Genomic DNA, 27,866 nt, shown 5'->3' with positions numbered 1-27,866 from the left:
GGTTTTTGTGTGTCATTCAAGTAAGCAACTATAACTAATTTATTTTGTACATGTTGGTATGGCTCTGTGTATTTAGAGCAAACTATTGCGAAACCTTGAACAAGCCGGGGCAGGTTGCATACAACATGCAACAACACCCTACCAAAATGAAAGCGGATTGTGTTTTGTTTACTTTTTTAATGGCGTCATAGGCGGTGCTTCAGAGATTATTAACATATTCATTGCTGTGGAGCCTCAGGGATATGCTGGTATTACATACCACAACAAATCTAGCCTTCTAATGCAATCTCATCCACCGGCACACAACACAACATAACACAACTCTACACACAACCTCTCTTCCCTGGTAAGTTATTCAAAGATTTTACTATGTGATATTTTAGCTACATTTGAACTTTAATTAAAAAAAAGCAAAATGTTTTTTATGAAGGTGGGCTTTCAGTCTTGTTTTTTAATTGAGATGTTGAGTAGCACTGTGTTGTGATTGCAGATATTGAATGTAATGCAAATATGTGATCTATAGGTGAGCTTGATCGGCAAGAGCATCCATGCCGCTTCGCAAATGAAACCACCTTATACTTGGATTTTTTTTTTGTTTCAGAACAACAAAATGGTTAGCAGCAAGGTGTGTTGTCATTAGTGACATATATGCATCCAAATGTCAAATTTGACATCAGCCATTGTTTTATTAACCTGACATAACCCTAACGCCTGCTTAATATTCTTGGAGCGGTAAAACTGGCTCAATCACTTTGTTAACTTGATTCATCTTGTCATATGAATGACAGCTTGATGTGCTTTCTTTAAGGGTGGAAATGACAAGCACAGTTGTGTCCAAAATTTCTGACAGTGATTCAGAATTCAAGTTTCATCAATCTTGATGGTTAAAATGTTAAAAGATTAATTTTTTAAATAAATGGTATTTCTGAGTTAAGTTCAGTTCTGAAGAAGTGTCGATGTAAATATTTTGACTTGACACACATTATAAGTAAAAACACGTTGGAATTATTGTTTTACAGAATATAATGGAAACTTGAACATAAAATGCAGCTAAAAACGCTGAGGCAGCAAAGTTAGTGAAACAAAAAATTGGAATCACCCAAAACGTTGGCCTTAAGTCGACAACATAACCAGGCAAGACCCAGGTTGCTAATGATGTGAATCACTCAAGGGCTGCTCCAATGTGATCTGTTTGGGTAGGTCGGGAAATTCATTATATTTCGATCTGATTGGGCAATGTGGCAAACTTTAATTTTGACCAATCATGGCACCGGATGAAGATGTCGTTACTGGCATGCGCCTTGTTTTGACCCGCTGAGCCCTGTTATCTCGATAATTGCCACAGACGGCAACATGGCGTTGACTTGTTGTTTTTGCATAAAATACAAGATGCAGAAAACGAATTAATTAATTTTGATGTTCATGCATTCATCCACTGGTATGGCCATTTTTGTTTTGTTTCCCCTGACTTTGGCGCTTCTTGTTTTTGTTACAACCACTTATCCCCCTCCCAGACCCGCTGTTACTTTGTGATTGGTATGCACAATCAGTGAGGTGGCTCAGCATGCGACGGATTTAGCAGCCTGTTATCTATCGTAGCTCACACATACCGTTTTAAAGTGCTTCCCTCGGCCCTCTTGATTCCCATTCTTTGCCCGTCCCCTCTGTGAATTGTACACGAAACAAACTGAATGAGAATAATGACAACATAAAAGACAAGACTGATCACAAGCTGCAATTGCAGACTGCTCAGCGCGAACAACTTTCGATGACGCAGGTCATCGCGCCACCGTAGGTTAAAGATTTACCTGCTTTATTTTATGTTTATGTTTATTTTATGTTTTAATACTTTTTGTGAAAAATGAGACTGATTAGATGATTAGGGTGCAGAGTACATTCACACAAAAAATATATTACTAACATGACAAATGGTTGTTTGTTTTTTTTCTCCTCTACACCCCTCCCGATCGTCTTGGGACCAGTCCGTGATCTACCGGTCGATCACGATCGACGTAATGATTTAATGTGTTCCATTAGCCTGTTTTTGGAAGGAATCCGGAGTACCTGGAGAAAACACATACATGCGGAGAACATGCAAACTCCATACAGGGAGCCGGGGTCAGAATATAACCCTGCACCTCTACTCTGACAGGCGAACGTACTAACCAGTTGACCACCTTGCCATCTTTCTCAAATATCGCAAGAATGAAGTCAGTTTACAGAGAAAGTTATCTACATCAGAAGAGCTTAGAGAATTGTTTTTTTCTATTGTTACTCAAGACACCAATTCAATTAAACTACTTGGGAAGAAATGTTATCATACATAACAAGACGTGTTTATGTGGAATCAAACAATTTTTTCCAACTGCGTAATCATTATCATTTATAATACAAGAATAATGTTGGACGGCCCAGTGGTTAGCGTGTCGACCTCACATTTCAGAGGTCTTTGTTTAGATCCCAGCTCCGGCCTTCCTGTGTGGAGTTTGCATGTTCTCCTGGGGCCTGCGTGGGTTTTCTCCGGGTACTCCGCAGAAAACCAACATGCATGGCAGGCTGATTGATCACTCAAAAATTGTCCCGATAGGTGCGAGTGTGAGCCTGCATGGTCGTTTGTCTCTGTGTGCTCGGCGATTGGCTGGCAACCAGTTCAGGGTGCTGCCCAAAGACAGATACTGCCCAAAGACAGCTGGAATAGGCTCCAGCATGCCCCACGGCGGCCCTTGTGAGTATAAGCGGATTAGAAAATGGATGATGGATGGATGCATTTCTCAATGCAAATATAAAAGGTGCAGCCTCCAACGACAAAGGGTTGGAACATTCATGGCTGGCAACTGATTCACCCCACCCCCCTCCAGCTGCCCGAAGACGGCTAGGATAGGCTCCAGACCAAACAGACCCACACCGTGACCCTTGTGAGGATAAAACAAATTAGAAAATGGATGGATAAAATAATGTCCTTTGCCGCTCTTATTTTCAAGTCCGTGGGAACCTGACAGTTTGACCGCAAACCGCTTCCTCATGCTGGTCAACTTGTGGTTTTGTTCGGCTTTTGTTTGTGAAAATGGTCGTTTGTCAGTGTGTGCTCTGATTGACTGACGTCTAACCAATGTTTCGCTGGAGTCAATTTGGATAGGATAAATATTGATTGATTGATGGTTGGATGAAGTTGAACTCTGACTTCCAAACTAAGCAATTTCTTGGTGTTCATATTCCATTTATAAGTCACCTTCAGTATAAATAAATACATAAGATTAATAAATGAATAAAGAACTGCAGTAGGGACTGACTTACTGCAAGCAGTATTAACTCAACTAATGTCCACCAAACTGTAATTATGTTTTAAACTGTCACCTTCATCCAACAGTAAGAACGGCAAAGGCGGCAAGTTTGGTGTAATCACTTCGAACTCCTCTTCTTCAACAGAGCTAAATCACTGGCGAAATGCCTCCTCCAGGCGTGTGTATGAGCATCCTGAATGCACGTCACAAAGGAGATGGTTATGGGACCGTTGACAATCCCGAGGTGTTCTTCAAACAAGAGTACGAAAGACTGAAAGAGTTTTGCATCAACCGGCAAGTTCGCTACATCGATGAAATGTTCCCCCCAGACATAAGATCCATTGGCAATGGCATACTGAAACCTGACGACCTGAAACAAGTGCAATGGCATAGACCAGGGGTAAGCTTTTTTTATTGCCAAACTCTTGGTGCACCCTCAAAATTTGAACACAATTTATTGCAGTTCGTTGCGGGTGTACAGGTAAAAAGTAACATTTTTGGCACTAGTAGCGTGCAATTGAACAAAGTAGTTATCCAATTAATTGCTGTGAATAATGAAATAAATAACAAGTGCTGTAATATTTTCAGGTTGAATTTTGGTCAAATTGTGAGTTATTTAACACCAAAATGAAATTGAGATTGTCCATCTTTAATCATTTGGTTTTAACTCAAGGACGTTTTTGTTTTTAACTGTTTGAATGGCTTTGAATGTGTCCTTTAATTTTGGGCTGTGCTTTTGCAATTGTCTTAAAACATAAAATCAAAGAGTAAATAGGACAGCTCTGTTGAAATCCATAGTCAGAACAATTCTTTACATTTATTTCTGGTCCAAAATTGGGTTGTGAACACAATCCGTCAAACATGTCTGTTTCAGAAATTGGTTCCCAATCCATCTTTTGTTGTCGATGGTATCTCAAGGTTTGACTTTGGTCAAGGCATGGTTGGTAAGAACATGACTTTATTCAATGCAGTTTCCAAATAACTTTCAGGAACTTGGTATACCTACATAACCAATTCACCTATAATGTGTTCTCTCAGGAAACTGCTGGTTTCTCGCATCTTTGGGTGCACTGACATTCCAGAAAGTTATTTTTCAGCATGTCGTGCCTTTTGAACAAAACTTTGTGAAGGACTACTGTGGACTGTTTCATTTTCGGGTAAATATACAGAGAAATGACATTTCCCTTCAGATGACGAAAAACATGTTTTTATTCCTATTCTATTCAGTTTTTGAAAAAAATATATAAACAGAATACAGAAGTCCCTCAGTTTACAACATAATTCTGTTCCTCTGACGGTGATGCAACACTAATTTGTTTGTACCTCGTCTCGCTCACTGATGGTAATACAGAAGTAAAGTCATAATTGGAATATGAATATTTACTGTAATTATGCCTTTGCTATAATCATGAATAATAGTACTAACTGTGTTTGCCATAAAAACAATCAGATGAAAAAAAATTAACAGCAGTTATTGAGTATGACTTCTTGTACTACATGACATGTCTTAACGTCGCTGTGCAAGAAAAAAATCACAGGTCCATTGCAACTCAGACCCCTGTAATGGAAAATACAATAAATTGTGATTTAAACATACGATTGCTGCACACTCAAACGAAGAAGTATTGCATTGTTGACTTAATCTCTCACGTTTCAGTTCTGGAGATTTGGCAGATGGGTAGATGTTGTCATTGATGACAAGCTCCCAACAATTAATGGCAACCTGCTTTTTGTGAGGTCCAAGGACCCAACAGAATTTTGGCCTGCTTTGTTGGAGAAAGCTTATGCTAAGTATGGACATATGTGTCTAAATCACATCTATAAAATCTGTTCAGTTTTGTAGTCTTTGCAAGTAATTTCAATGTACTTGTGTCAGAGTGTGTGGTTCCTATTCAGACATGAGTTCTGGAACACCCGATGAGGCGTTGGTGGACTTCACAGGTGGTGTTCACATTTGTATCAAGCTGTCAGATCCTCCGCAAGACCTTTGGGAGCTTATATGCAGAGCCGGAAAATCGCACTCACTGATGGGATGTGGCACTCCTCAAGGGGTAAGCATAAATCTACCACACAAGAAATCCATCCATTCGTTGCCTGAACTTGCTATGCTCACGAGGGTTGCCACGTGTTGGAGCCTATCCCAGCTGTCTTTGGGCAGTAGGTACCCTGAACTGGTTGCCAGCCAATCGCAGGGCACACATAGACGAACAATCATTTACACTTATCATCGCACCGAGGGACAAACTAGAGGGTTCAATTAACCAACCATCCAACTACAGGATATCACACTCCTCAATCTCCCTGTAAATTCTACTCAGGGGTGCGGGACTGCACGCTCCGTTGGGAAATCGAATCTGGCTGCCAATTCTGTAACTTTATGGTCCTGTCTTATGTTACAGGGCTGGGTGTGGCCTTGTGTCTTTCAGTATTTAAGCTCTGGTTGCTTGGTGACACGTCACCAGAACATCTTGATTCCTCCTATGCCCTTTGTCAGGTGCTTTACAACTGCTGTGTCCAACCCTGTTATTTGTTGTTCCTTTGTTCATGTCGTTCACTGCGTGTGGGCTTATTTTGGTTTGCACTTTTGTAGACCTTTACTTTGCGATGGCTAATGTATGAATTATTCTCTATCCTAAATCCAGGGAGATTGAAGAAATACTAATCTTTAAGCCTAGATTCTTTACTACCAGGGCATTTAGGGATCATAAATGTCAGTTTAATTCACGCTATGAGAATAAGCTCGCACATAAAAGAAAAGCTTTGGGTAAGATTAACTTATTGTTATAAGAGCCCATGAAGGCAAAGTCTGTGACGCCACATCTTGTCAAATACGAGGAAGTACCGGTATATAAAAAATTAAAATGCCGTTTTGCTATTCTGTAATGGTGGATTATGTGATGACTTAAAACATGCTTGCTCTGACTTGTAGGAGACACCGGCCAACACTGTTTTGCCAAATGGATTGGTCCAAGGTCACGCATACACAGTCACAGGGGTCAGAGAGGTAAACTCTTGTGACTTGTGTTTTGAGCATTAAAGTTGGAACAGAAAGTATAGAACCCGACCATCTGTGGTTAAGTTTGGTCTGAAAGTGTTTAGGGTTAGAAATGTCTGAGTGGACAACTAACGCAGTGTTCTCTGTTGACTTTACGGAACAGATAATGAGCCGGGGCCAAGCAGTATGTCTGGTGCGTTTGTTAAACCCCTGGGGCAGGGGGGAGTGGAATGGAGACTGGAGTGATCGGTAAGTCCCATCAGGACAAAGCAATCACTGTCATTCGTGATTTGACTTTGAAATTATTTGCTGATAAGAGAAAATAAAATCATGATTTTTTAAGCCATATAAAGGAGCGTAAATCCAGGCTGAAGTCTTAATTATGCCTGGAATATGCCATTAGGTGCCCTTTCATTTTTTTGTATTATCCTCATATACTAATGCGTAAAGGCCAAAATGATAAATTCCAGCCAAATTCAAAGCTGACATACAGCGTATAAAATTTGATTTTGTGAATGGTTTTTGGAAATGTAAACAATTAAAGACATCAATTAATCAATGAAAATGTTTTATTTTAAGGTTAAGTAACGTTAAAGTGTTAGACTATAGATAAATATTGAATCAGATGCGCCGCTAAAATTGTCATGATTGAATGTTTGTGAAAAGGCAAATTCAGCGAGGAATTGCGATTGCTGTCGTTCCTCCCAGACACAAAATAAAATCCCCGGAAAAGGAACATGATCAAGTAATGCTGGACATCTCAAATTTAGTTACACGATAAATTTTATATGCTGAAAGGAAAAGAACTGTGTACGAGTGCTTTACTTCACATTTAAGGATACTGTACCACTGCAATAACACAACGAAGGATGCCAAAAGAGTACTGGTATTTGGTATATTTCATATTATATACGAAACGACAAAATATAGTGTACACCAGAGTGCAGATCTTTATGGGTTGCACTCATCACATGATAATGTCTCTGGTATTTTGTAGATGTGTGCTGCATTTTACTTGTTGAAGAGTGAGCAGTTTTAAATGATGCCTCTTCTCCAAATTACCAGGTCACCTTTGTGGGAAACTGTGAGCCCACAAGATCGAGCTCTGTGTCTTTCTGTGGTTGACAATGGGGAGTTTTGGTAAGCGCCTCCAGATTCAAGTGGTAACACTCATCAGTGATTCTAACCAAACAATCATTCGCACAGGATGAGCCTGAGCGAATTTTGTAGATTTTATAGTGATCTTGACATCTGCTGTATGTGTCCCGACTTCATTGATGGAAACTCGTCCTGCCATTGGAACACGTCCTACTATGAGGGGAGATGGCTTGCTGGGAAAACAGCTGGAGGATGCTTGAATAATCTTGGTACTTTTGGAATATCTGGACTGACTTCAGTGCATAGCTACCAACTGACCTACAACTACCTACCTATATACAAACTTGATTCCAAACTCCATTATCAACATAAAAGAAGACACTACATACAAAATATTTAAAATGTAAACATATGCTCATATTCACCAAACAACAAAATAATCATTGACCTTAGAGGAGACTACTAAACCAATTCTTAGTAATTCAAGTATTACAGGTGGTCAGGCTGATAGAAAGGTCTGTGACATGCTTTGCTTTGAAGCCAAATTAGTTGTGAGTCGAGGAAATCATCTCCACAGCTCACAGCATTCTGGCAAGGGCGATTTTTTTGTCTATAGCAAGGGTAGGGAACTCCAGTTCCTCGAAAGCCATATCCTCCTGCCTGTTTTAGATCTATCCCTACTTCAACACATCTGATTCAAATAATCAGCCCATCAGCAAGCTCTGTATAAGCCTGAAACGATCAGGATCAATTGAATCAGGTGTGTTGGAGTAAGGAGGGATCTAAAACAGGCACGATATGGCTCTCGTGGAATCGGAGTTCCTACCCCTGGTCTATAGTCATTGGGAAAAGCCAACTTTATCTGATTTATCCTGTATCACTGGAACTAAAAAGACATATATTCATGAATTAAGAAGGCATTGAAGCAAATGGCAGCAACGGGACTCATCTCATTCTGGCATATTTCATCTGTTCAGTAGTGATGTGATCCAAACCCCTTGTTTTGTGAACTGACGGTTTAATCATAGTTTGCGTCACCTCATGTGAATAAAAATGCCTTAAAATCAATGCACTCAACCTTATCAGGCGCATAAACATCGCTTTTAACACAATTAAATTAGGTGATGTAGTGCCGTCACCACAGCTCAGAAATCATGAGATACCAAATACAGTGCAATGTGGGTATAATCCTACATTGTTAAGACCCTTCACCTCATTCCAAAAATCAGTTATATTGGTACTTATTACCTTCTCGATCAAGGAGTTGGAGCTCATAGCTTGTTGCTTTTTTACAAATCAGTCAGACAGCATACATATACATTGTGTTAAGATGTTTCTTAGGTTCAAACATAGGCCCTTGCCTCAGCCTACCAGCCAACACTCATCCATCTTCATCCATCAATCCATTTTCCCATCCACTTTATCCTCACAAGGGTCGCGAGGTGTGCTGGAGCCTATCCCAGCTGTCTTTGGACAGTAGGCGGGGAACAACCTGAACCGGTTGCCAGCCAATCGCAGGGCAAACACAAACGAAACACCATCCACGCTCACACTCACACCTAGGGACAATTTAGAGCATCCAATCAGCCTGCCATACATGTTTTTGGAATGTGGGAGGAAACCGGAGTACCGGGAGAGAACTCATGCAGCCCTGGGGAGAACATGCAAACTCCAACACTCATCTTTATAAAGATAATTTTGCTCCCTCGCCATATTTTATTCCAGGTTCAATTGCTTTCATACGAAACTCACAAAATCACTTTGTAGACAGAAAATGTCTTACCCATGCTTCCAGTCATTACAATTTACATCACTACACTGTAGTGACTGGTAAATTGTAATGACTACTCCAAATTGCATCACAGAGAAGAATCTTACTCAATACGTGATTTGAATCACGCATTTGAATCAGGAGGATATTGGTAGCAATATAGTCCTTTGTCTCAGTTGTTTTTGTTGCAGAACAGTTTCGCAATGAAATGTCTACTATTTTGGAAAACCTTTCATAATTTTTCAATAAATAGAAATTGTACTAACAAAAGACACATTGGTATGGGTGTCGATGCAGGTTGCAGCGCGATGAGTGTGAGTGTGTTTTTTAGTGTGCTCATGCAGTTTTGCTTATCACCCCCCCCCCAAACAAAAAAAAAACAGGCTATTGGAAAAATTGACAAATTGTTTGTTTACATTACAGAGAGCTTCTGGACTAATCCACAGTATCGAGTCCATATTGGCCAACTTCACAATGAATCTGCTTCCAAACGTGGGGAAAAAAACATGCTGGTGTCGCTCATGCAAAAGCCGGACAAAAGAAACAGAGCCCTGGTCAAGAACATTCACATTGGATTCGCAGTCTTTAAGGTCAATACAGTAGTAGCAAGTTTCATACTAATACTGCCATTATTCAAATACGGGAACCATACTGAAATAATGATGCTGAGCCAAAAGTCAAATGAACAAAACAGTTCCGAATACATCATTCAACAAATAAAATAGCTCAGCTTAATTGACTTATTGGTAAAAAGAATAGAAGAAATGTACACCGCATGATTAGCTGGGTTTAGGTGATTGAAATTGTGACACGATTATTTATAAGAACAAATTCAAAGTCAATAAAATCAACTGGAATTTAGTTTTAGGTTGGAGGTTCCACTGTATTTGTATTTACTGAGGTGGTGTCCGTCCCTTATTCAGCTCGGGTCCTCTACCAGAGGCCAGGAAGCTTGAGGGTTCTGCGCAGTATCCTTGCTGTTCCCAGCACTGCACATTTCCGGACTGAGATGTCCGATGTTGTTCCCGGGATCTGTTGAAACCACTCATCTAGTTTTGGGGTCACTGCCCCGAGTGCTCCGACCACCACAGGCACGACTGTCACCTTTACCTTCCAGGCTCTCTCCAGCTCCTCTCTGAGCCCTTGGTATTTCTCGAGTTTCTCATGTTCCTTCTTCCTGATGTTTCCATCACTTGGGACCGCTACATCCACTACAACGGCTTTCTTCTGCCCTTTATCTATGATCACGATATCTGGTTGGTTCGCCATTACCATCTTGTCAGTCTGGATCTGGAAGTCCCACAGGATCTTCGCTCTGTCATTCTCCACCACCTTCGGAGGTGTTTCCCATTTTGACCTTGGGGTTTCCAGTCCATACTCCGCACAGATATTTCGGTAGACTATGCCAGCCACCTGGTTATGGCGTTCCATGTAGGCTTTCCGTGCCAGCATCTTACACCCTGCAGTTATGTGTTGGATCGTCTCAGGTGCCTCTTTGCACAACCTACACCTTGGGTCTTGTCTGGTGTGGTATATCTGGGCCTCGATGGCTCTGGTGCTCAAGGCCTGCTCCTGAGCAGCCAGGATGAGTGCCTCTGTGCTGTCCTTCAGGCCAGCCCTCTCTAGCCACTGATAGGACTTCTTGAGATCAGCCACTTCAGTTATGGTCCGGTGGTACATCCCGTGTAGGGGCTTGTCCTCCCATGATGGTCCCTCTTCCAGCGCCTCATCTTCTGTTCCCCATTGTCTGAGACATTCTCTGAGTACGTCATCCGTTGGAGCCTTCTCCTTGATGTATTCATGGAGCTTGGATGTTTCATCCTGGACAGTGGCTCTCACACTCACTAGTCCCCGGCCTCCTTCCTTTCGGCTTGCGTACAGTCTCAGGGTGCTGGATTTGGGATGGAACCCTCGTGCATGGTTAGGAGCTTTCGGGTCTCAACGTCCGTGGTCTGAATCTCTTCCTTTGGCCACCTTATTATTCCTGCAGGGTATCTGATCACTGGCAGGGCATAGCTGTTTATTGCCCGGGTCTTATTCTTGCCATTGAGCTGGCTTCTTAGGACTTGCCTCACTCGCTGGAGGTATTTGGCCGTAGCCGCTTTCCTTGTTGCCAGTTCGAGGTTGCCATTGGCTTGTGGTATACCAAGGTACTTGTAGCTGTCCTCAATGTTTGCTATTGTTCCTTCAGGGAGTGAGACCCCTACAGTGCGGACTACCTTTCCTCTCTTAGTCACCATCCGACTACATTTCTCAAGCCCGAATGACATCCCGATGTCGCTGCTGTAGATCCTGGTTGTGTGGAGCATATAGCTTTATGTCATCCATGTAGAGGAGGTGACTGATTGTAGCTCCATTTCTGAGGCGGTATCCATGGCCTGTCTTGGTGATTACTTGGCTTAGGGGGTTCAGTCCTATGCAGAACAGCAGTGGGGAGAGTGCATCACCTTGGTATATGCCACATTTGATGGACACTTGGGTAAGTGGCTTGCCATTGGCTTCAAGTGTGGTTTTCCACATCCTCATCGAGTTCGCAACGAAGGCTCTTAGGGTCCTGTTCACCTTATACAACTCCAAGCATTCAGTGATCCATGTATGTGGCATCGAGCTTTCTTGTAATCAATCCAAGCTGTGCACAGGTTGGTACGTCGGGACCTGCAGTCTTGTGCGACTGTTTTGTCAACCAGGAGCTGATGTTTGGCTCCTCTGGTATCTCTACCAATGCCCTTCTGCGCTTCGTTCATGTATTGATCCATGTGTCCACTTATCTTAGCCGCAATGATGCCTGACATGCGCTTCCATGTTGTGGAGAGACAGGTTATTGGCCGATAGTTGGGTGGGACTGCACCCTTCGAGGGATCCTTCATGATCAGGATCGTACGCCCTTCGGTTAGCCATTCTGGATGAGTCCCATCTCTCAGCAGCTGGTTCATTTGTACTGCTAGGCGCTCATGGAGTGCTGTGAGTTTCTTTAGCCAGTAGGTGTGAACCATGTCCGGGCCTGGTGCTGTCCAGTTCTTCATATCTGAGACTCTTTCCTGTATGTCTGCCACTGTTATGGTAACTGGGTTCTGTTCAGGGAGGTTGCTGTGCTCCTCTCTCAGGGTCACCAGCCATTGTGCACTGCTGTGATGTGCAACCTCCTTCTCCCATATGCCTTTCCAGTACCTTTCAGTTTCCAGTCTTGGTGGGTCAGCTCTGTTGTTAGGACCCTGCCACTGAGCGTATACTTTCGCAGGTTGTGTTGCGAACAGCCTGTTTATTCGTCTGGCCTCATTCTCTTTCGTGTAACGCTTTAGGCGACTGGACAAGGCTTGGAGCCTTTGTTTGGCAGTTTCGAGTGCTTCAGGTATGGTCATCTGGATGTACCTCTCGGGTATCGGCCTTTTCATCACACCTCTCTGGGCCTCCGTCAATTGATTCACATCTTTCCGGGCCGCCTTGATCTTAGCCTCCAACCGTCTTTTCCATGGTGGGTAACGTATCTCATGGCTTCCATGGTTGCTCTTATAGCCCAGAGTCTCCAGGATCACTGATGCTGAAGCGTATATCAGCTCATTGGTTTCTGTGATCGTTACGGTAGGGATCGCCCTCAGTGCTGCATTCACACTTTCTATGAGACTTTCAGATGGTACTTCACATAGCCGTTGTAATCGGTTTCTAGGTTGCCCAGCTTTCATTCTCGCCATGATCTTAGCTTTCAGGTCAGTTGCTGCCTTGCTCAGCATTTCATTCATTGGGGCTGGCCACCCAATCTCATCATCTGCATTCATTGGGGCTTGCCTCCCAATCTCTTGTATGACCTCCTCTTCTGATCTGGCAGCCTGGGGCCCTTCACCATGGAACCTGCGTTGTACCTCATCAATCTCAAGTTGTGACAGCAGTTGCCGTTTGTGGATGTTGGAACACTGAGCTACTAGTTGTTTCGTGGTCAACCGTGACTGTGGGTTTCGAAGAAACCATTTAGCCCACATTCTCTGCATGTAACCCCTCTGACTAGGGTTGCTTGAATAGTAGCATTCCAACAGAGCCATGTTATCGCATCTCGCCCATCTCCGCTTTGTTCCAGTAGCCCATTTTTCATCAAGGTGCTCTGGTTCCCCAGCACCTGACGCAGACCTTGTTTGGCCGGGCGACGTCTGAGCCGGCATGTCATTCGTTTTATTGTCTCTCATCATTGTATGAGGTAGGCATTAGCGTGAAGGATCTTGCCCAAGGACCCACACTGGATGGTGTTATGTGCTCATTCTTTTGCCCCAAGCGGGATTCGAACCACCGTCTCCCGTATGCCAAACCGATGCCTTACCAACTGAGCTATCCAGCCGCTATAATAAGATATATATATATATATATATATATATATATATTAGTCATATATAAGTAATGATGAATAACTGTTTTTTTTTGTTTTTGTTTTTGTTTTTGTCCCCAACGTGAACCAATTTCCATCAAATTCTAGGTACCAGAAGAAGTGAGTATACTTCCGTCAGTATCATGTCATCTCATTTTATGACAGAGCTTTACTCGAAATGTCACGTGTGAAACCGAATTACAGTTGAAGGCGCAGAGTGGGAAGTTTCCAGCAGCTTTCTTCAGTCGAAACAAACCAGTGGTGCAGACTAAAAACTATGTCAACGCTCGGGAGGTGATGGAGCTCGTCATGTTGGAGCCCGGGGAATACCTGATTGTACCGTCAACTTTCAAGCACAACGAGACTGCTTCCTTCATACTGACCATCCTCTCCAAGGCAGAGGCCCATATCCAGTAAGTCTCTTTGTAGTGCCTCTGAAAATGTGTGCTTGCATTCCAGTCTACCCCTTTACCTTTGCAAAATATAACTCCACAGTGAAACTTCTGGTGGTCATACATACGGACCTAACGAAGGAGAAGAGGTTGTGATGCAAGCTTTTTATTTGATTGAATGTGAATGTGAATGTGTGGTTTTAACATTACCTGTTTTGTAGCCCGGGGATGCTGACGATAAGATGAAGTTCTTCTCGCAAATATTTAACAAGGTAATCATGCATTTGAGTCGCAACATACATTTTATTTTAACTGGCAAGAATCAGGTAAATATTGACGACAGATTATTGTCATTGCAACATATTTAATCAGCTAAAATCCGTGCACTTTTGAGGTGTGGCCTTTCTTTGCTTTGTAAGGTAAACTCACATTTCCTTGAAAGAGCGCGTTGGCACTGTTCTGCTGAATGAATCACTTGTTGGCATGAGGATTCAAACTGTTCTTTGCAGTTGGCAGACAACTGTGTTTCATGTCAACATCATTTCAACTTTGAATGTGATCATAACTTTTGGAACTGTATTTGTTCAGTGAGTGTCTATCATCAATAGAGAGCGCGAGCGTGACTCCCTCCTACCCGGAAGTCACATTGAAAAGGGCAAAAATGAAAGATTGGAATATATATCCGGAATCCATTTGCTTTCCCTCCTTCAGTCGGGCCACACACAGCCATGTGTGTGTTAAAGGGAACTATCAAAGATGATGTTCTGTTATAAGTTGTATCAGTGTATGCAATTGTCGACATGTTAGTTTAGTGTACGATGATATCTTGTCTAGCTGGAGCGGACTAAAAACATCCATCCATTTGGTGATCCGCTTTATCCTCACAAAGGTCAGAGGGCGTGCTGGAGCCTATCCCAGGTATCATCGGGTAGTAGGCGGGGTAGTTGTCAGCGAATTGCAAGACATACATAGACAACCAACCATCCATGCTCACACTCAGACCTAGGGACAATTTATAGTGTTTAATCGGCCTGCCATGCATGTTTTTGGGAGGAAACAAGAGTAACCGGAGAAAACCCCACAAAGGCACGGGGAGAACATGCAAACTCCACAGAGGAAGACCGGAGCCGGAATTGAACCCTGCAACTCTGCACTGTGAGGCCGACGTGCTTACCACTCGACCATAAAAACAAAGTTTAAAAAGAAAACACACTCACATTCCTTTGTATTTTTATCACACATCAGAAGCAGCAGGTTTCATTGTTTTCGTAAATCGATCCAAACCAGCAGCTTCTTGTATTTTCAACATGTTTTTGACAAATACACAGCAAGTAACCTGTCCAGGAAACTGTGGTTTACGTTCCCACTCACGTCAAATATGTTTGGGCCAACCCACAATGCAGAGCGGCGTACGAGCACTATTCAAGTCAGTGGAGTCAGTTCAACATATTTCCAGAGGAGAATATTTGGATAAGAACATTTCCAATGTCATTGTAATCAATTACCGTCATTAAAACTCGTCACAACTTTATTCATACAGTGCTGCAGAGCAAACGCAGTTGTCAGAAAGTGCTGCACATAAATGATAAATCAATAGTGAAAATAACAAATTTAAATGGTATCCTCAAAAGTAAAATAAACAATAGCACCCTGGACGTAAAGCATGATGGGTGCAGTTTTAGTCCCTCTCCTTGCATGTGGTGCAAAAGAACGCCTGATGACAAGAATAATGAGACAAAGACAACAGGATGAATGTTGTGTATGTTGTGTATTAACTATAATCTCTCTCTCTCTCTCTCTCTCTCTCTCTCTCTCTCTCTCTCTCTCTCTCTGCGCGCGTGTGTATGTATTATATATAATGATTTTTTTGCCGCTACTGGCAAGCATGTAGCTGATTTGTAATTTCAAAAAGTTCATCACATCATCTTATTTCATTTCAGTCTGATGAAATGGATGCCGAACTGCTTCAGAAGTTCCTCAATGATAAAATCTTGGAAGGTAAGGGTGGGACACTTTTTTTTCCCTCACAAAGGCTGTCAAGGGAATTCCCTTGTATGGTTCTGATATGGTGTTGGGATTCTTTTCCCATTTTTCCTAGGTGACTTGAAAACTGGGGGCTTCAGCATTGATGCATGCCGCAGCATGGTTGTTATGATGAGTGTATCCTTTTTTTTTGGCTATTTTCTAAGTCAGGCAGGTCAAGACAAACCCCCCCCCCCAAAAAAAAAAAACCCAAAACTGAATTCATCATTACTCATCACATCATGGGATACACCAGCCCAATAGTTACGTTTTTGGTTCTGAACTGGATCTACTGTGGATGAGGATAGAGGAATGTATTTATGCCACTCGTTGGAATTGTTCAATGAGGCCACTGACCAGTTTTAAAAGCCATCAATTCATCATTTTGCACGTCATGCATTCCAATCCACATTAATAACGGAGACTATGTTCAGGGTCACGGGTGAGTTGAAGCCCATCCCAGCTACCACAAAGCAGATGACACCCGGGACTGGCCACCAGTCAGTCCAAGATCTAGGAGTAGAACTGAACCTACGCTGCTTGCACAGAAGTCAGGCAACATCCCCAGGGGCCATAAAAACATGATAATCAGAGGAATATAATTATAAAATGCTGTCCTTGGGTCAAAACCGCACAGTTTTTTCACAAAGCTACATGATTGGCCAGTCCACATACATGGTGTTCAAATTCTCGACCAATCCAATGTGTTGAAAATAGCCTGCTCTCTTTGATGATGAAATTTTTATAGTCGAACAAACGTGCCAATTACTGTAAAGCGCTGATGTTCAAGCGACAGGGATTTCGCCCGACACCTGCCAAAATATGGTTTGCTTCAAATGACAGCGTGTGAGTGGCCTATCTTGGTTAGAGGTTTACCTTATTGTCATAAGGATCAGGATTTGAATACCTTTCTTTGTTGACTTTGCTCATTTGAACCCAGGTTCCAAAATTGTGCATTTCAGACGAACTCCAAAATAAACTGCCCATAGATGCAAAGGCCAACGTGAAGGTTTGCCTTTTCGTGCCCTGTTGACTGGTGATTGAGCAAAGATGTACCTTATCTCTTCCCCAAAGTGACCTGGGATAGGTTTGGGCATGTTGTGGCAGATTGCCAGTTCATTCCAGTCTTGGATGCCATCAGCAAATGCAGTAAAATCACAAGCCACAACCTGCACGGAAAATGTGTGAAACATCTTTCACCTTGACATGACTTTGCAAAGACAACTACCACCCGAAAACTGAATTCTGGGGAACTTTATAGTTTGTGGAAGAAGGTTGTTTCGTACAAGGTAAACGCATCTTTCTTTGCTCTCAGGAAAAAGTAAACAGACAAAGGATTTCAATATTTCTCTCAATATAATGTACAGTAGTTGTTGATCAGTTATGATTTATGATTTCTCCAGCAACTTTTCCATCGTATTGATGTGTCAGCAAATGGAACAATTTCCCTGAGTGAGATGAGGAATGCTGCCGATGCTTTAGGTACAGTCAGTATACCTTTTGATTTTGTTGATAAACCGTGTTTGGCGATTACCTTGCTTCCATCGGGTTCATGTACTGTCTTCCGTTTCTATCAAAAGACATTCAATGCCCCTTCTTTGTCGACCTGTTTTCAGGAATAAGGGTCAGCAATAACATGTTGAAAATCGTGACCTTACGCTATGGGTCTTCCTCTGGAGGTGTAACAATGGAGAACTTCATCACTCTCGCTCTTCGCCTCGTCTGTATGAAAAGTGGGTGGAGTCTGCTATTACTGTCATATGCTGTTTTTGTTCATTTTCCTAAGCAGTAGTTTGGGATGCCTTTGACGTGTTCGAATGTATTTGGCTTTGCCATGTTCTGTGTCAATCCATCAAAATGGTTTAAAAAATAATTTAATTAATCCTTTCAATCTCTGTTTCCTGCACAGTCAATGTTGCCTCCACGTCTATATTCCTGCAACTAAAAATCATATTCCGTATTTTCTGCATAATAAGGCACTTCGGATTATAAGCCGCACCTTCAAAGAATGTCCTATTTTGAACCTGTTTTCTTATATAGGATGCACTGCATTATAAGGCGCATAGAATAGAAGCTACAATAGTGGCTGCAGTTGCGCTGTGCTTCCACTAGATGAAGCTACAGCAAAGGGAAAACAATATACTGTAATATCATACAGCTTGGTTTATACAGAGCTGTAGCTGTAATAAAAAACTAGTCACAAATACGGTCATGAAACATATAAATGCAGATGGCATTACAAAACAATAAATTAAAGGCACAAGTTATGAAGACCATTGATTCAACAAAAAGGCACACAAACCTCTTGTGCTCACACCCACAACGGGCCAAATATACTTATTAGCCTTGCTTGTCTCCTTCCTTCGTTTTGCCAATAAGCAACTCTGCTTTTGGTATTATATTCGTTTCATAAGGGCTGCGCAGAGCTCACAAAGTAGTTCGAGTGTGTGTTGGTGAATGCACATGTCAGTTGGTGTCAAGCAGAATTCTTTTAGGTTAAATTGGTTCCTGCTTATCATCACCACTAAATGACATTGGAACATGAACAGGAAAACAGCTCAATGGGGAATATAGAGACTCTGTAACACCATATATACGGTGATTCGGATTATAGGGCGCACTGTCGGGTTTTGGGAAAATGAAATGCTTTTAGGTGCGCCTTATAGTGCGGAATATATAGTAGTTGGTTTTGCAATCATTTAAAGACAATGTGTTTGCATTTGAACCACTAGATAATTTTGGGAAAACTCATCCTCGCTGCCTTGTAGGACATCATTTATAAAAGAAAGTGGTATCATCCGCAAATGAGCACTAGACTCGCGCTGGACACGAAAATAGGGCCCATTGTGTATCAGATTCCCCGACATAGTATTCTAAGCTGTAATATGTTTTAATATGCTGTCATATGTTTGTTGAAATATTTTTTTTTTCCTTTTTCATTATTAGAAATCTTTCAACGTTTTTCTGATGGAATGACGCTGACACTTCCTGAATCTGAGGTATGAAAGACCACGTGTCATCCTGTGGGATGCCTTAACATAATTTAATTACATATTTCTGTTTTCCAGTGGATGCAAATTTCAATGTGCACCTGAAGTTCAAGATGAATGAGTTGAAAACCAAAACCAAGGCGCCTGCTGATTGTTAGCAAAACAAAAAAAAGAAGGGGAAGAATTTGTTCACAAAAAAAGGTATAAAAATGACCGTTCCATGCTTGCTTTCTGTATTTGATGGTGTCGGGTTAAAACCTCCAGTTATTGTTCACTATGTCTTTAATTATATCTGTACTCAAACGTCTGTATGACCATTTTCTCTGTAATTGCAACTTCTATATATAGTGCCTAACATAACAAAATCCACTGCATGTAAAATGTAAAACAAGTTCCATCAATCATGAGAATTTCTCAGCAAATACAAATCAACACAAATATTTTCCCAACGTGTTTGCTGTTGAGTTCATTATGGCATGCCGAAGTCACCATTATCCTTTTTGAAGTCCCAAACTGGGAGGCCCTTTGTATGAATCAGTACCCACAAAGCAAGTCTGTTGTCAAAAAGGCTTGATGACACCTGGTACGTTTGCCTGACTTTGGTGCAGGCAGTGTGAGTCCAATTCCCATGGACTGCAAATGTGATTCCGAATGATTGTCTCGATGTGCACCGTGATTGACTGGCAACCAGTTTAAGGTCCAGTTTTCCCACAAAGTCATTTGGGATAAGCTCCCGTTCCCAGCAACTGAACAAGATGATCACAACAGAAAGCGAATATAATATTGACTGTTGGCTATTAGACATTAACTTAGCTTGGAGAATGCTTTGTCTTTGCAATGAACAATAAAGAGAAAAATTTAAAAAAAAAAAAAAAAAAAAGGCTGTTGCAACAAAACGTTTTACATTTTTTAACACCACGCACGATAGAGTACATCCATTTTCTATGCAGCTTTTCCGCCTCATGGGTAAAATGAGCCCATCACAGTTGACTTTAGGCAAGATGTGAGTCAATCACAGGTCACAAACAGGTGTGAAACAAACTTTTCTCACTAACATTTACATCTCGGAGCAATTTAGAGTCTCCAATTAAACCACTGTTATTAAACTGAATAATGAATTACTGAATGAAAGTATCTGAATAAGTATTTTATTTAGTTTGACCTACTTGTAAGACACCTCAATTGGTACATTTGTGCACTGAGGGATTGTATCAGGGATATTGGTACCCTGTGAGAACAAAATATCAATTTGCAATAATAAGTTATGGTCCCTTACAAGATACATACACTTGTCAGACAAGTGTTTTGTCATGAAAAAAAAAGTTTCATCATTATCATTCGGCATGGAACCTGGATCTTAACTTTAATGAGAAACAAACATGAAGGCTGCAACTTCTTGCCAAACAAATGTGACATGCTTTGGACAACAGTGGAAGTTTTGGACAGATGACATTTACCGGTAGCTTTTTTTCCCCTAAACTTTCTAGGTGGCTAGTTAATCTGCAAACGAATCAAAACATTTCACTCCAAATTTTGTTTTCAACTGTCACTTGGTACACAATTCGAAAGGCATCGTTTTTTTTAAACCGGAGGAGGATTCCGGTGTTTCCTGTGGTGGGGATGGGGTGGAGAGGTCTGCTCCATTGTCTCGCCAACTTTCAAAAGATTCCTTGAGGAAATGAAAAGACATGGTTATGGCTATCCAAGTTAGTTATTGTAGTTATTTTGTATGCTGGGATAAGTCAATATGTTAATATGTTTGGCCATATAGTTTAGCACGGTTGACTTCTGTATTTATACCAGTTGATGGTAGTAAAACTCCAGTCAGAGTGGAGCATAAATTGTGTTTCCAAGGACAGAGATCTTGCATTGTCTGGGTTGAAAATAGCTTGCTGGGAAGCCATTCTAAATACAATCGTTGATATTCAGCACTTCCATTTGGCTAAATATTGCACATACCGTCACAATGTGGAAATTTGTTGTTCCATTGATTTCCTTCACAAGCAATCAAGGCATTTCCTGTTAGTTTAAAGCCATGGTAACAGGAATACAGGGCCACCAATTTGCCAGCTATCTTGAACAGTATGTAATCACCATTCTCAATCTGGCCAGGAGAGTCACATTGTTTTAAATCTGGGGGTGGATGATAAGTTCTCATGTTAGTAAACATTACATTGGCATTGCAAATTCAGCAGAATGGTTGATTGAATTTCAATCTGAATTTAACTAAAACATTTTTCTGCAGAGATTTTTAATAGGCCTGCTATGCTGATCACCTGGAAGCATTGTACTGTATTCAGTATTTGTGAAAGCTGTCCTGTAGAGCTGCAAGGCTGATGCTTTGTTGCTAAAAAGCTGACATTCTAAGACTGTCAGGTAGGTTTTTGAATGACAATGGCTAAAAATACGGACATAACTGTCGGCGTGATGGCAATATAGAAACCTAACTACAAAAAGCGCTTGGCAGATGATTACAATTTTACATCATATCCTGCATTCAGGTACTACTTGAAATAGTAATTCCTAAATGCTCACATCCAAAATGTTGATCTGTTCAGAAATAGGAAGATAGCCTCACTACTTAAAGTGCAGTAGCAGATCGTGCGCTGTTGACAGGTAATTATTCTAATGAGAAATGACAAAATGCTAACATTGCAATGCTACCATACAGCAAGGTATCAAATACTGTACACCATAAAAAGTGAGAAGGCAGATCACCAAGGTCTGAACATTTTGCACTGCAGTTAGGTGCTATTTGTCATTGAAATTGATACAATGCTAATATGCTAAGAGCACAGATGTTGCGCCACATACCTTCACTATTTTCCTCTCGCCACGCCTCCAAATTCATTGCTGGTAAATTGTTACATGAGACGTAACCCGAGGGGTACTTCCCAAATATGAAGGCATCTGGTGGGACCTCTGTGATGTCAGTATTTTCACATATGATCTTAGACAGTGAAACTTTTAGAAGTTCATCCCTCTGCTCTTGGCTGAACATACCGTCTGCCTCCCACCAAAACCTTGAAAAAAAAAACCTTGAAAATTCAGTAATTGAAGCAAAACTTCAAAACATACAAAACTCCCTCTCCCTACCCAGCGTTTTTCCTTTCTGAATTCTGATTGTAATTTCCCCATTGTGGGACAAATAAAGGATATCTTAAAACTTGCCCAGTGGAGTCATGGACTGGTGTGATCTTTGGAGTTAGCTGCTTCAAAGCACCCTGGTTGGGCCAGATAAGATTGTGTGGATCAGAGGTGTCAATCTCATTTTTTTCATGGGCCACATTATAATCGTATTCAATATACCGTTTCCCTTGTAGGGCCGTTATGACTGTGAAACCATATAAGGAAGTCAAGAATAATGGTTTATTCAACTATAGTTTAAGTTACTGTAATGAGGGTTTTGGTAACAAAAAAACTTACAATAGCTCTCTTATATATTACATAGGAAATTTTGGTTGAAATTTTTGCAAGCATAATTGAAGCCAATGTGTTTGATTTGCTTTTGCGGGCCACATCAAATAATCTGACGGGCCAGATCTGGCCCTGGGCCTTGAGCTTGAGACCTGTGGTGAAGATTATTTGACTGACATGGAACAAAAATCTTTAAATTATGAACATCCAATACAAATTAACTGCTGGGAACCATTTTGCAAATATCCCTGTACAAGCCACCAAAATCCAAACATCATGAACGGCAAATCACCAGGAAACTTCAACCATTATAAAATGTACTAATTAATGAGCCACCGTTTTTAAAACAACTCATGTTGAAAAGAACAGCAATATTTTGTCATATTATCTTCAAACGGAGTTTAAAAAACTGGTGTTAACATATATAGTCACTTTTTTTGCACTTTTATACTTGTGAATTAAATCTAAATATTAAATAAGTCCATCGACGCAGTAATCCATCTTCTTTTATCGGGTCGTGTCACAAGAGTAGCAGCTTTAGCAGAGATGTCCAAACATCCCTCTGTTAGAATCCATTGTTTGTCCATGGTGTCGCCCCTCCCTTTTGTTGTGTTTTGCTACCTTTTTCATTGTGAGCTGGGCGTCTCCCTAATCAGGCACTTGCAGCATAAAAGCCAGCCTGAAGAGCCACCCGTTGCCAGTTCATCCAGCGATCTTCCTGCCGTACACACTTCTGCCAAACCGCTACGCTCCAGCATTCCTGTACTCCTCGACTTGGTCGTACTAACTCCTTAGTTCCTGCCACCTCGACCAGTCCCACTTCCTGGCAATAAAACTGACTTCAGTGTGTCTGCCTGTGGGTCCTGAGCTCATCTCGAGCGAAGCCTAAAACCCACTCCAAAGGTGTTTCCAGGTCAGGCAGGAGACAAGGGTGCCCTTGGGTCATTCCTGGGGCCTCCTCCCCTTGGGACGTATTGGGAAGACCACGCTAGGGAGGCATACAGGAGACATCCTAACGCGATGCTTGACCTACCTCATCTGGCTCCTGTCAATACAGAGGAACAACAGCTCTAAACTGAGTACGTCTCTAATGACAGAGTTTCTCACCTTATCTTAAAGGGATAGTTCACACACCCTGGGAAGGAAACTCACTTTAGCTGCTTGTATCCACAATCTTGTTGTTTCGATCATGACTCACAGCCCATGACCACAGATGAGGGGAGAAATGTAGAATATCCGATAATTCGAGAGCTTGGCTCATCTGCTCTGGCCAATGCATGACATTGCACTGATCGGTTTCTGGCTCCTTTCGTCCCTGGCTTGTAAAGAAGACCTCATGATACTCTTCTTGAGCTCCCTCTGAAAGTGGGGGCAGGATCTCATTCCTGACTTGGAGAGGCCACTCCACTGTTTTCCAACTGAGTGCCAGATTTGGAGGTGCTGATCCTCATCCCAACCGTTTCACACTCTGATGCGAAACGCTGTGGCCACCAAAGCTGACACACTCAATACCTCGGCTGCACCTGGAAATTTTGTCCATAAAAGTTGTGAACAAAATTTGTGACCATGTTGGCATCCACTCTTCAGTGGACACAAATGCGACTTACCGCCGGCAATACGGGCCGCACTCTGAAACTGGGTGTAACAGCCTATATTAGGATGTCTGTTATCTCGTACTACGGAGCACCTTCCACAATATCACCCAGAGCAGAAGTCACCAACTACCGGCCCACGGACCATTTGGGACTGGGCCGAACAGAAACAGACAAAGAACTTTTTTTGTTTTTGCTGGGCATTAGTCAAACACACCACACATATCACCCAGCCCGTCAATTACCTTCCAAAGAGCAATGTAAATAGGGCTGGGTGATTACATAATTGAAATTTGTGATATTACATGACAAGTGACGAACTGTGCCCATATTTACGGCATCAGACCTGGCGGTCATTTGTGTGATTCTAGCTCACTGAGGTCCCTGTTCTAACAATGGCTTGCAAGTTGAAATAAACAATCCGCCAAATAATGAAAGAAGTGGTACAAAGGAAGTAATAGTAACAAAAATGGATCGTTTTGAAATCAGAAATCCAGGAAAATAGGTCTTTCAATTGTTCAATTTACTGCGAAAAGTTAATTGTGTATTAAATGAGACGTTAAAATCTTGGTATACAAGGATCATGGAGGTTGTCACATGGATCTGGCCCCCAGGCCTCGAGTTGAACAATGTGATTCAAGGTGAGAAATATTCTTGTAAATGTGCAGAAAAGTGGCTCGAAAATAGTTTTAAACATTGTAAGAAGCTACGTTTGACATGTTGCCGTTACTTTGAGCATGAGCCATTTTACAAACAAAAAAAGTGCATCAATCTAATCTTGACTTGTAAATTTCCAGTACAGACCTCACCTGTCACCGTCACGAAGTGCTTTCATCTGCTTTGCAATCAGGCATGAAAACACAGGACCGGTTCTTGAGCCTGACGAAAATGTCTCAACAAGTCCTCCGAGCCATATGTCAATGTTGTCAGGGTGTTTGTACAGTTGAAGTATCCTCTCTGCAACGCTGGCATCACTTACAACCCGTTTAAAATCTTCCAGTGTCCTGATGCGCTCCAGTCCACAAAAATTTCTCCAATCGTTGTATCCTGAAAATGTAATGGTCAATCAGCTTTCATTTGAAGATGTGAATGCTTTTCCACCTTCAGGGTACTAACATAGTCTCCTCATTCACTTACTCATGATACAGCATCAGAAGCAACCCGCGATTCAATAACTTGCTCAAAAATACTTCAACTAGTTCATGGGGGTTGGCTGACTGATAATTTAAACCTGTAACCTTCGGCGAGAGAAACCACTGTTATACCACCCAAGCCAAGTGACCAGCATCCCGGAGGAGATATGGATCGGAAGGTGTTTAAAACTGCAGTTTTGTGTTTACATTCAAGTCAACACGAGTGACATGCAAGATTGTCGTTTCAGTTTGATCAGTGAAGCTAAGGGGAATTTGGGTTGTTTGCAAATGACACAAATATTTTGATTTCTGGTGATTGCAGCAAATCTTGGAGAAAATTATCTCATGGAAAGTAAAAACATTAATATTGTAAAAATAAGTTAAAAATACATTTAAAAAAAATAATGGATTTGGGAATCTAAAATCAAGCAACTAAATAAACATACTAGGAGAGGGTCTATGTATGTCTATGATAGATAGCTATAGACATGTAGATATAGGTATATGACAGGTGAGTGCATCGGCCTGACAGTGCAGAGGTGCAATCATTCTGGCTCCAGCCTTCCTGTGTGGAATTTACATGTTCTCCCCTGTGCCTGCGTAGGTTATCCCTGGGTACTCTGGTTTCCTCCCGCATTCCAAAACCATGCATGTCTTAGCCCGGATATTTTTGTGGAAGTGTATACTACACCCTAAGCATCCAATCCAATTCACTTTTACAAGAAAACTATTTTAAAAATACAATCACAAAACAGGTCACCTTTAACCCACGGTGACGCATGATCTGCATCACCGAACCTTATTAGCGGTCAGCAGTCTGCAATTGCAGCTTGCAATCTGAGCTGTTGCCATTTATCTTTTTTCAACTATTATTTTTATTCCATGTTTGTATTAGCTGCAATCCACAGATGGCACTGGCAAACAATGGCACTCTGGAGCGCCAGGGGAATAAAACGGTACTCATACGTACGATAGTTTCTGTACTTAACATGCTGCAAAAGTGTGTCCCATGCCTCAGCGTCAGCTCTATACTAAGGCAGTGTGTGATTTCCTTTTCACAAACTCACAAACCATTGTATCTATTTTATTTTTGTGTTTCATTCATGTTAGGGGCCATTATGGCTGTTGCTCATCATGGCATACATGTGTGCATGGTTGCGTGTGTGTGTGTGTGCATGTGCATGTGCATGTGCACAGGTCAATCGTGGAAGGTTGGGTGTCTTGAAAAGTAGATTTTCGGTCAAAAAAGGTTGGGAACCCCTGGTCTACTGAGAGAAAGACCATGTTAAATTCATTCTTCATTCAAAGTCAAAGTCCAAAATATTGGTACGATCTTTACTTGAGACCAGGGGTAGGGAATGCCAGTTCCTCGAGAGCCATATCCTGCCTGTTTTAGATCTCTCTACTTCAACTCACTTAATTCAAATGATCAGCTCATCAGCAAGCTGTGTAGAAGCCTGAAACGATCATGAGCAATTGAAACCGTTTTTTGGAGGGGTGCAGCGGTTGGGGGAGGGACTGGGTCTGGATCTAATTTTCATTGACATGTCTCCATGTCCTCACATCGGTCAGATGTCGCAGGTCGCAACGTGTCCTCTTGCGTGGCATGGGGCCCTACGCACTGCTCATGATCTGCATAGAGGGAGGGGATGCTCTGCCTGCCATGACTATGCCATATTTTGTCTTCAGGCGCATCGCCGAGTCATTTTCACTGCATTAGGTCAACCTAAATAGCTCATCTTTGCAGTTTCAAAGAGATGGATCAAACAAATTGTCTGAACAACCGCAATCATGATGTGTGTATATCAGTAGGTTTATAGTCTTGTTAGTCATTGTGTTCAAACACAAAAACATAAGGAAATTCAATTCCTCAGAACATGTCAAATGGTGGGAGATTGCGAGGCTTTTGTGTGAAAGCACGTGAAGATGGTGAAATATGTCACTGATTGAGATGCCAAGCAGGATGTGGTGTTATTTGCTTGTATGTAAATGAGGTGACATGCAAATAATTGCCCACCTCTATGCAAATGAGCCAAATTGATAAACAAAGACTAAATCATTCACATCAGCAAGATTAGCCACACGCAGTTTGAGTGAAGCAGATAACGTCTTAAGAAAGCTGGTGTAAGATTGCCGCTTCTCTGTTCTGTCCTAATCATGGCAGCAGTAGCATGGAGGCTTTCTTGGAGTAACAACATCATTTGGCATTTGCTGAAATTGGGAGTATGGAGAAGTGCAGTGATATCTAGCAATATAAACATACACTACAACATCCATCCATCCATCCATTTTCCGAACCGATTGATTCTTAGGGTCGCAGGGGGTGCTGGAGCCTATCCCAGCCGTCTTCGGGCAGTAGGCGGGGGACACCCTGAATCAGTTGCCAGCCAATCGCAGGGCTACACTACAACATCGGAAGTTATTTATTGTCCAGTTTAAAACGAACCTGGGAGTCCATGATCTCGCCCTCTCTGCAGGTTCAATGAAGCCAGGTCCATATCTTGTGGAATAGATAAAACAATCAGCCTCTTTGTCAGTTCGTCTGTCAACAATTTGTTTGAATGAGGGACAGCTGCTTGCGTTCCAAGTGCACCTCTCAGGATTGGGTCAATCCCACCTTAAAAAAAAGGAGAAAAAAAAGAAACAACTTTTGCTTAATTTTCTTGTTTCAGCTTACATGAAAGTGTCTGGAAGGACCAAACACCAACCGTTTGTGACATCAGCAACAACCTCCGGAGGGCAGAGGGTGAGGGGATAAAAATCTCCTGTTTACAAAAGGCTTTATGAAGAATCTCTCCATCCATCCATTTATATACAGTACTTA

General features: G+C 41.8%; 2 protein-coding genes across 5 annotated transcripts in view; one reads left to right on the top strand and one right to left on the bottom strand.

Moving 5' to 3' along the window:
• The first annotated feature begins 211 nt into the window (after positions 1 to 211).
• On the top strand, positions 212 to 19,075 carry zgc:136872 (uncharacterized protein LOC678524 homolog). 4 transcript variants are annotated; one of them, XM_052085737.1, is made up of 22 exons: positions 212 to 346; positions 3,427 to 3,681; positions 4,156 to 4,225; positions 4,320 to 4,438; positions 4,939 to 5,072; positions 5,158 to 5,332; positions 6,211 to 6,285; positions 6,440 to 6,525; positions 7,342 to 7,416; positions 7,483 to 7,639; positions 9,562 to 9,735; positions 13,605 to 13,616; positions 13,701 to 13,909; positions 13,992 to 14,037; positions 14,110 to 14,160; positions 15,829 to 15,886; positions 15,987 to 16,048; positions 17,131 to 17,199; positions 17,314 to 17,392; positions 17,527 to 17,643; positions 18,857 to 18,909; positions 18,979 to 19,075. In XM_052085737.1, exons 2-22 carry the CDS (start codon positions 3,445 to 3,447, stop codon positions 19,003 to 19,005), a joined length of 2,085 nt encoding a protein of 694 aa, XP_051941697.1. In that variant the 5' UTR covers positions 212 to 346; positions 3,427 to 3,444; the 3' UTR covers positions 19,006 to 19,075. The 4 variants fall into 4 exon arrangements, with proteins under 4 accessions (XP_051941697.1, XP_051941698.1, XP_051941696.1 ...); XM_052085738.1 differs by having other exon boundaries at positions 7,483 to 7,643; positions 9,569 to 9,735; XM_052085736.1 differs by lacking the exon at positions 13,605 to 13,616 and having other exon boundaries at positions 213 to 346; positions 9,562 to 9,747.
• A 656-nt stretch (positions 19,076 to 19,731) lies between these two features.
• The window catches only part of tpo (thyroid peroxidase), a 44,434-nt gene continuing 36,299 nt past the window's right edge, over positions 19,732 to 27,866 (bottom strand). The window contains exons 6-10 of the mRNA XM_052085748.1: positions 27,489 to 27,659; positions 24,719 to 24,956; positions 21,715 to 21,923; positions 20,860 to 21,033; positions 19,732 to 20,569 (exon numbers count right to left, since the gene is read on the bottom strand). Of these exons, the coding sequence (XP_051941708.1) occupies positions 20,559 to 20,569; positions 20,860 to 21,033; positions 21,715 to 21,923; positions 24,719 to 24,956; positions 27,489 to 27,659 (803 nt within the window). The 3' untranslated portion in view covers positions 19,732 to 20,558. The remainder of the gene's footprint in view (positions 20,570 to 20,859; positions 21,034 to 21,714; positions 21,924 to 24,718; positions 24,957 to 27,488; positions 27,660 to 27,866) is intronic.

The sequence above is a fragment of the Hippocampus zosterae genome, chromosome 14 (genome assembly GCF_025434085.1).
Source record: "Hippocampus zosterae strain Florida chromosome 14, ASM2543408v3, whole genome shotgun sequence".
Lineage (NCBI taxonomy): Eukaryota > Metazoa > Chordata > Actinopteri > Syngnathiformes > Syngnathidae > Hippocampus > Hippocampus zosterae.
This window is presented reverse-complemented; position numbering and strand designations above follow the sequence as displayed.

Excerpts from the sequence above, each read along its gene's own strand:
- zgc:136872 (XM_052085737.1), top strand. The coding sequence starts at position 3,445 with ATGCCTCCTCCAGGCGTGTGTATGAGCATCCTGAATGCACGTCACAAA. Across the intron at positions 7,417-7,482 it reads GTTGACAATGGGGAGTTTTG|GATGAGCCTGAGCGAATTTT; the intron begins GTAAGCGCCTCC and ends TCATTCGCACAG. Across the intron at positions 14,038-14,109 it reads GACCTAACGAAGGAGAAGAG|CCCGGGGATGCTGACGATAA; the intron begins GTTGTGATGCAA and ends CCTGTTTTGTAG.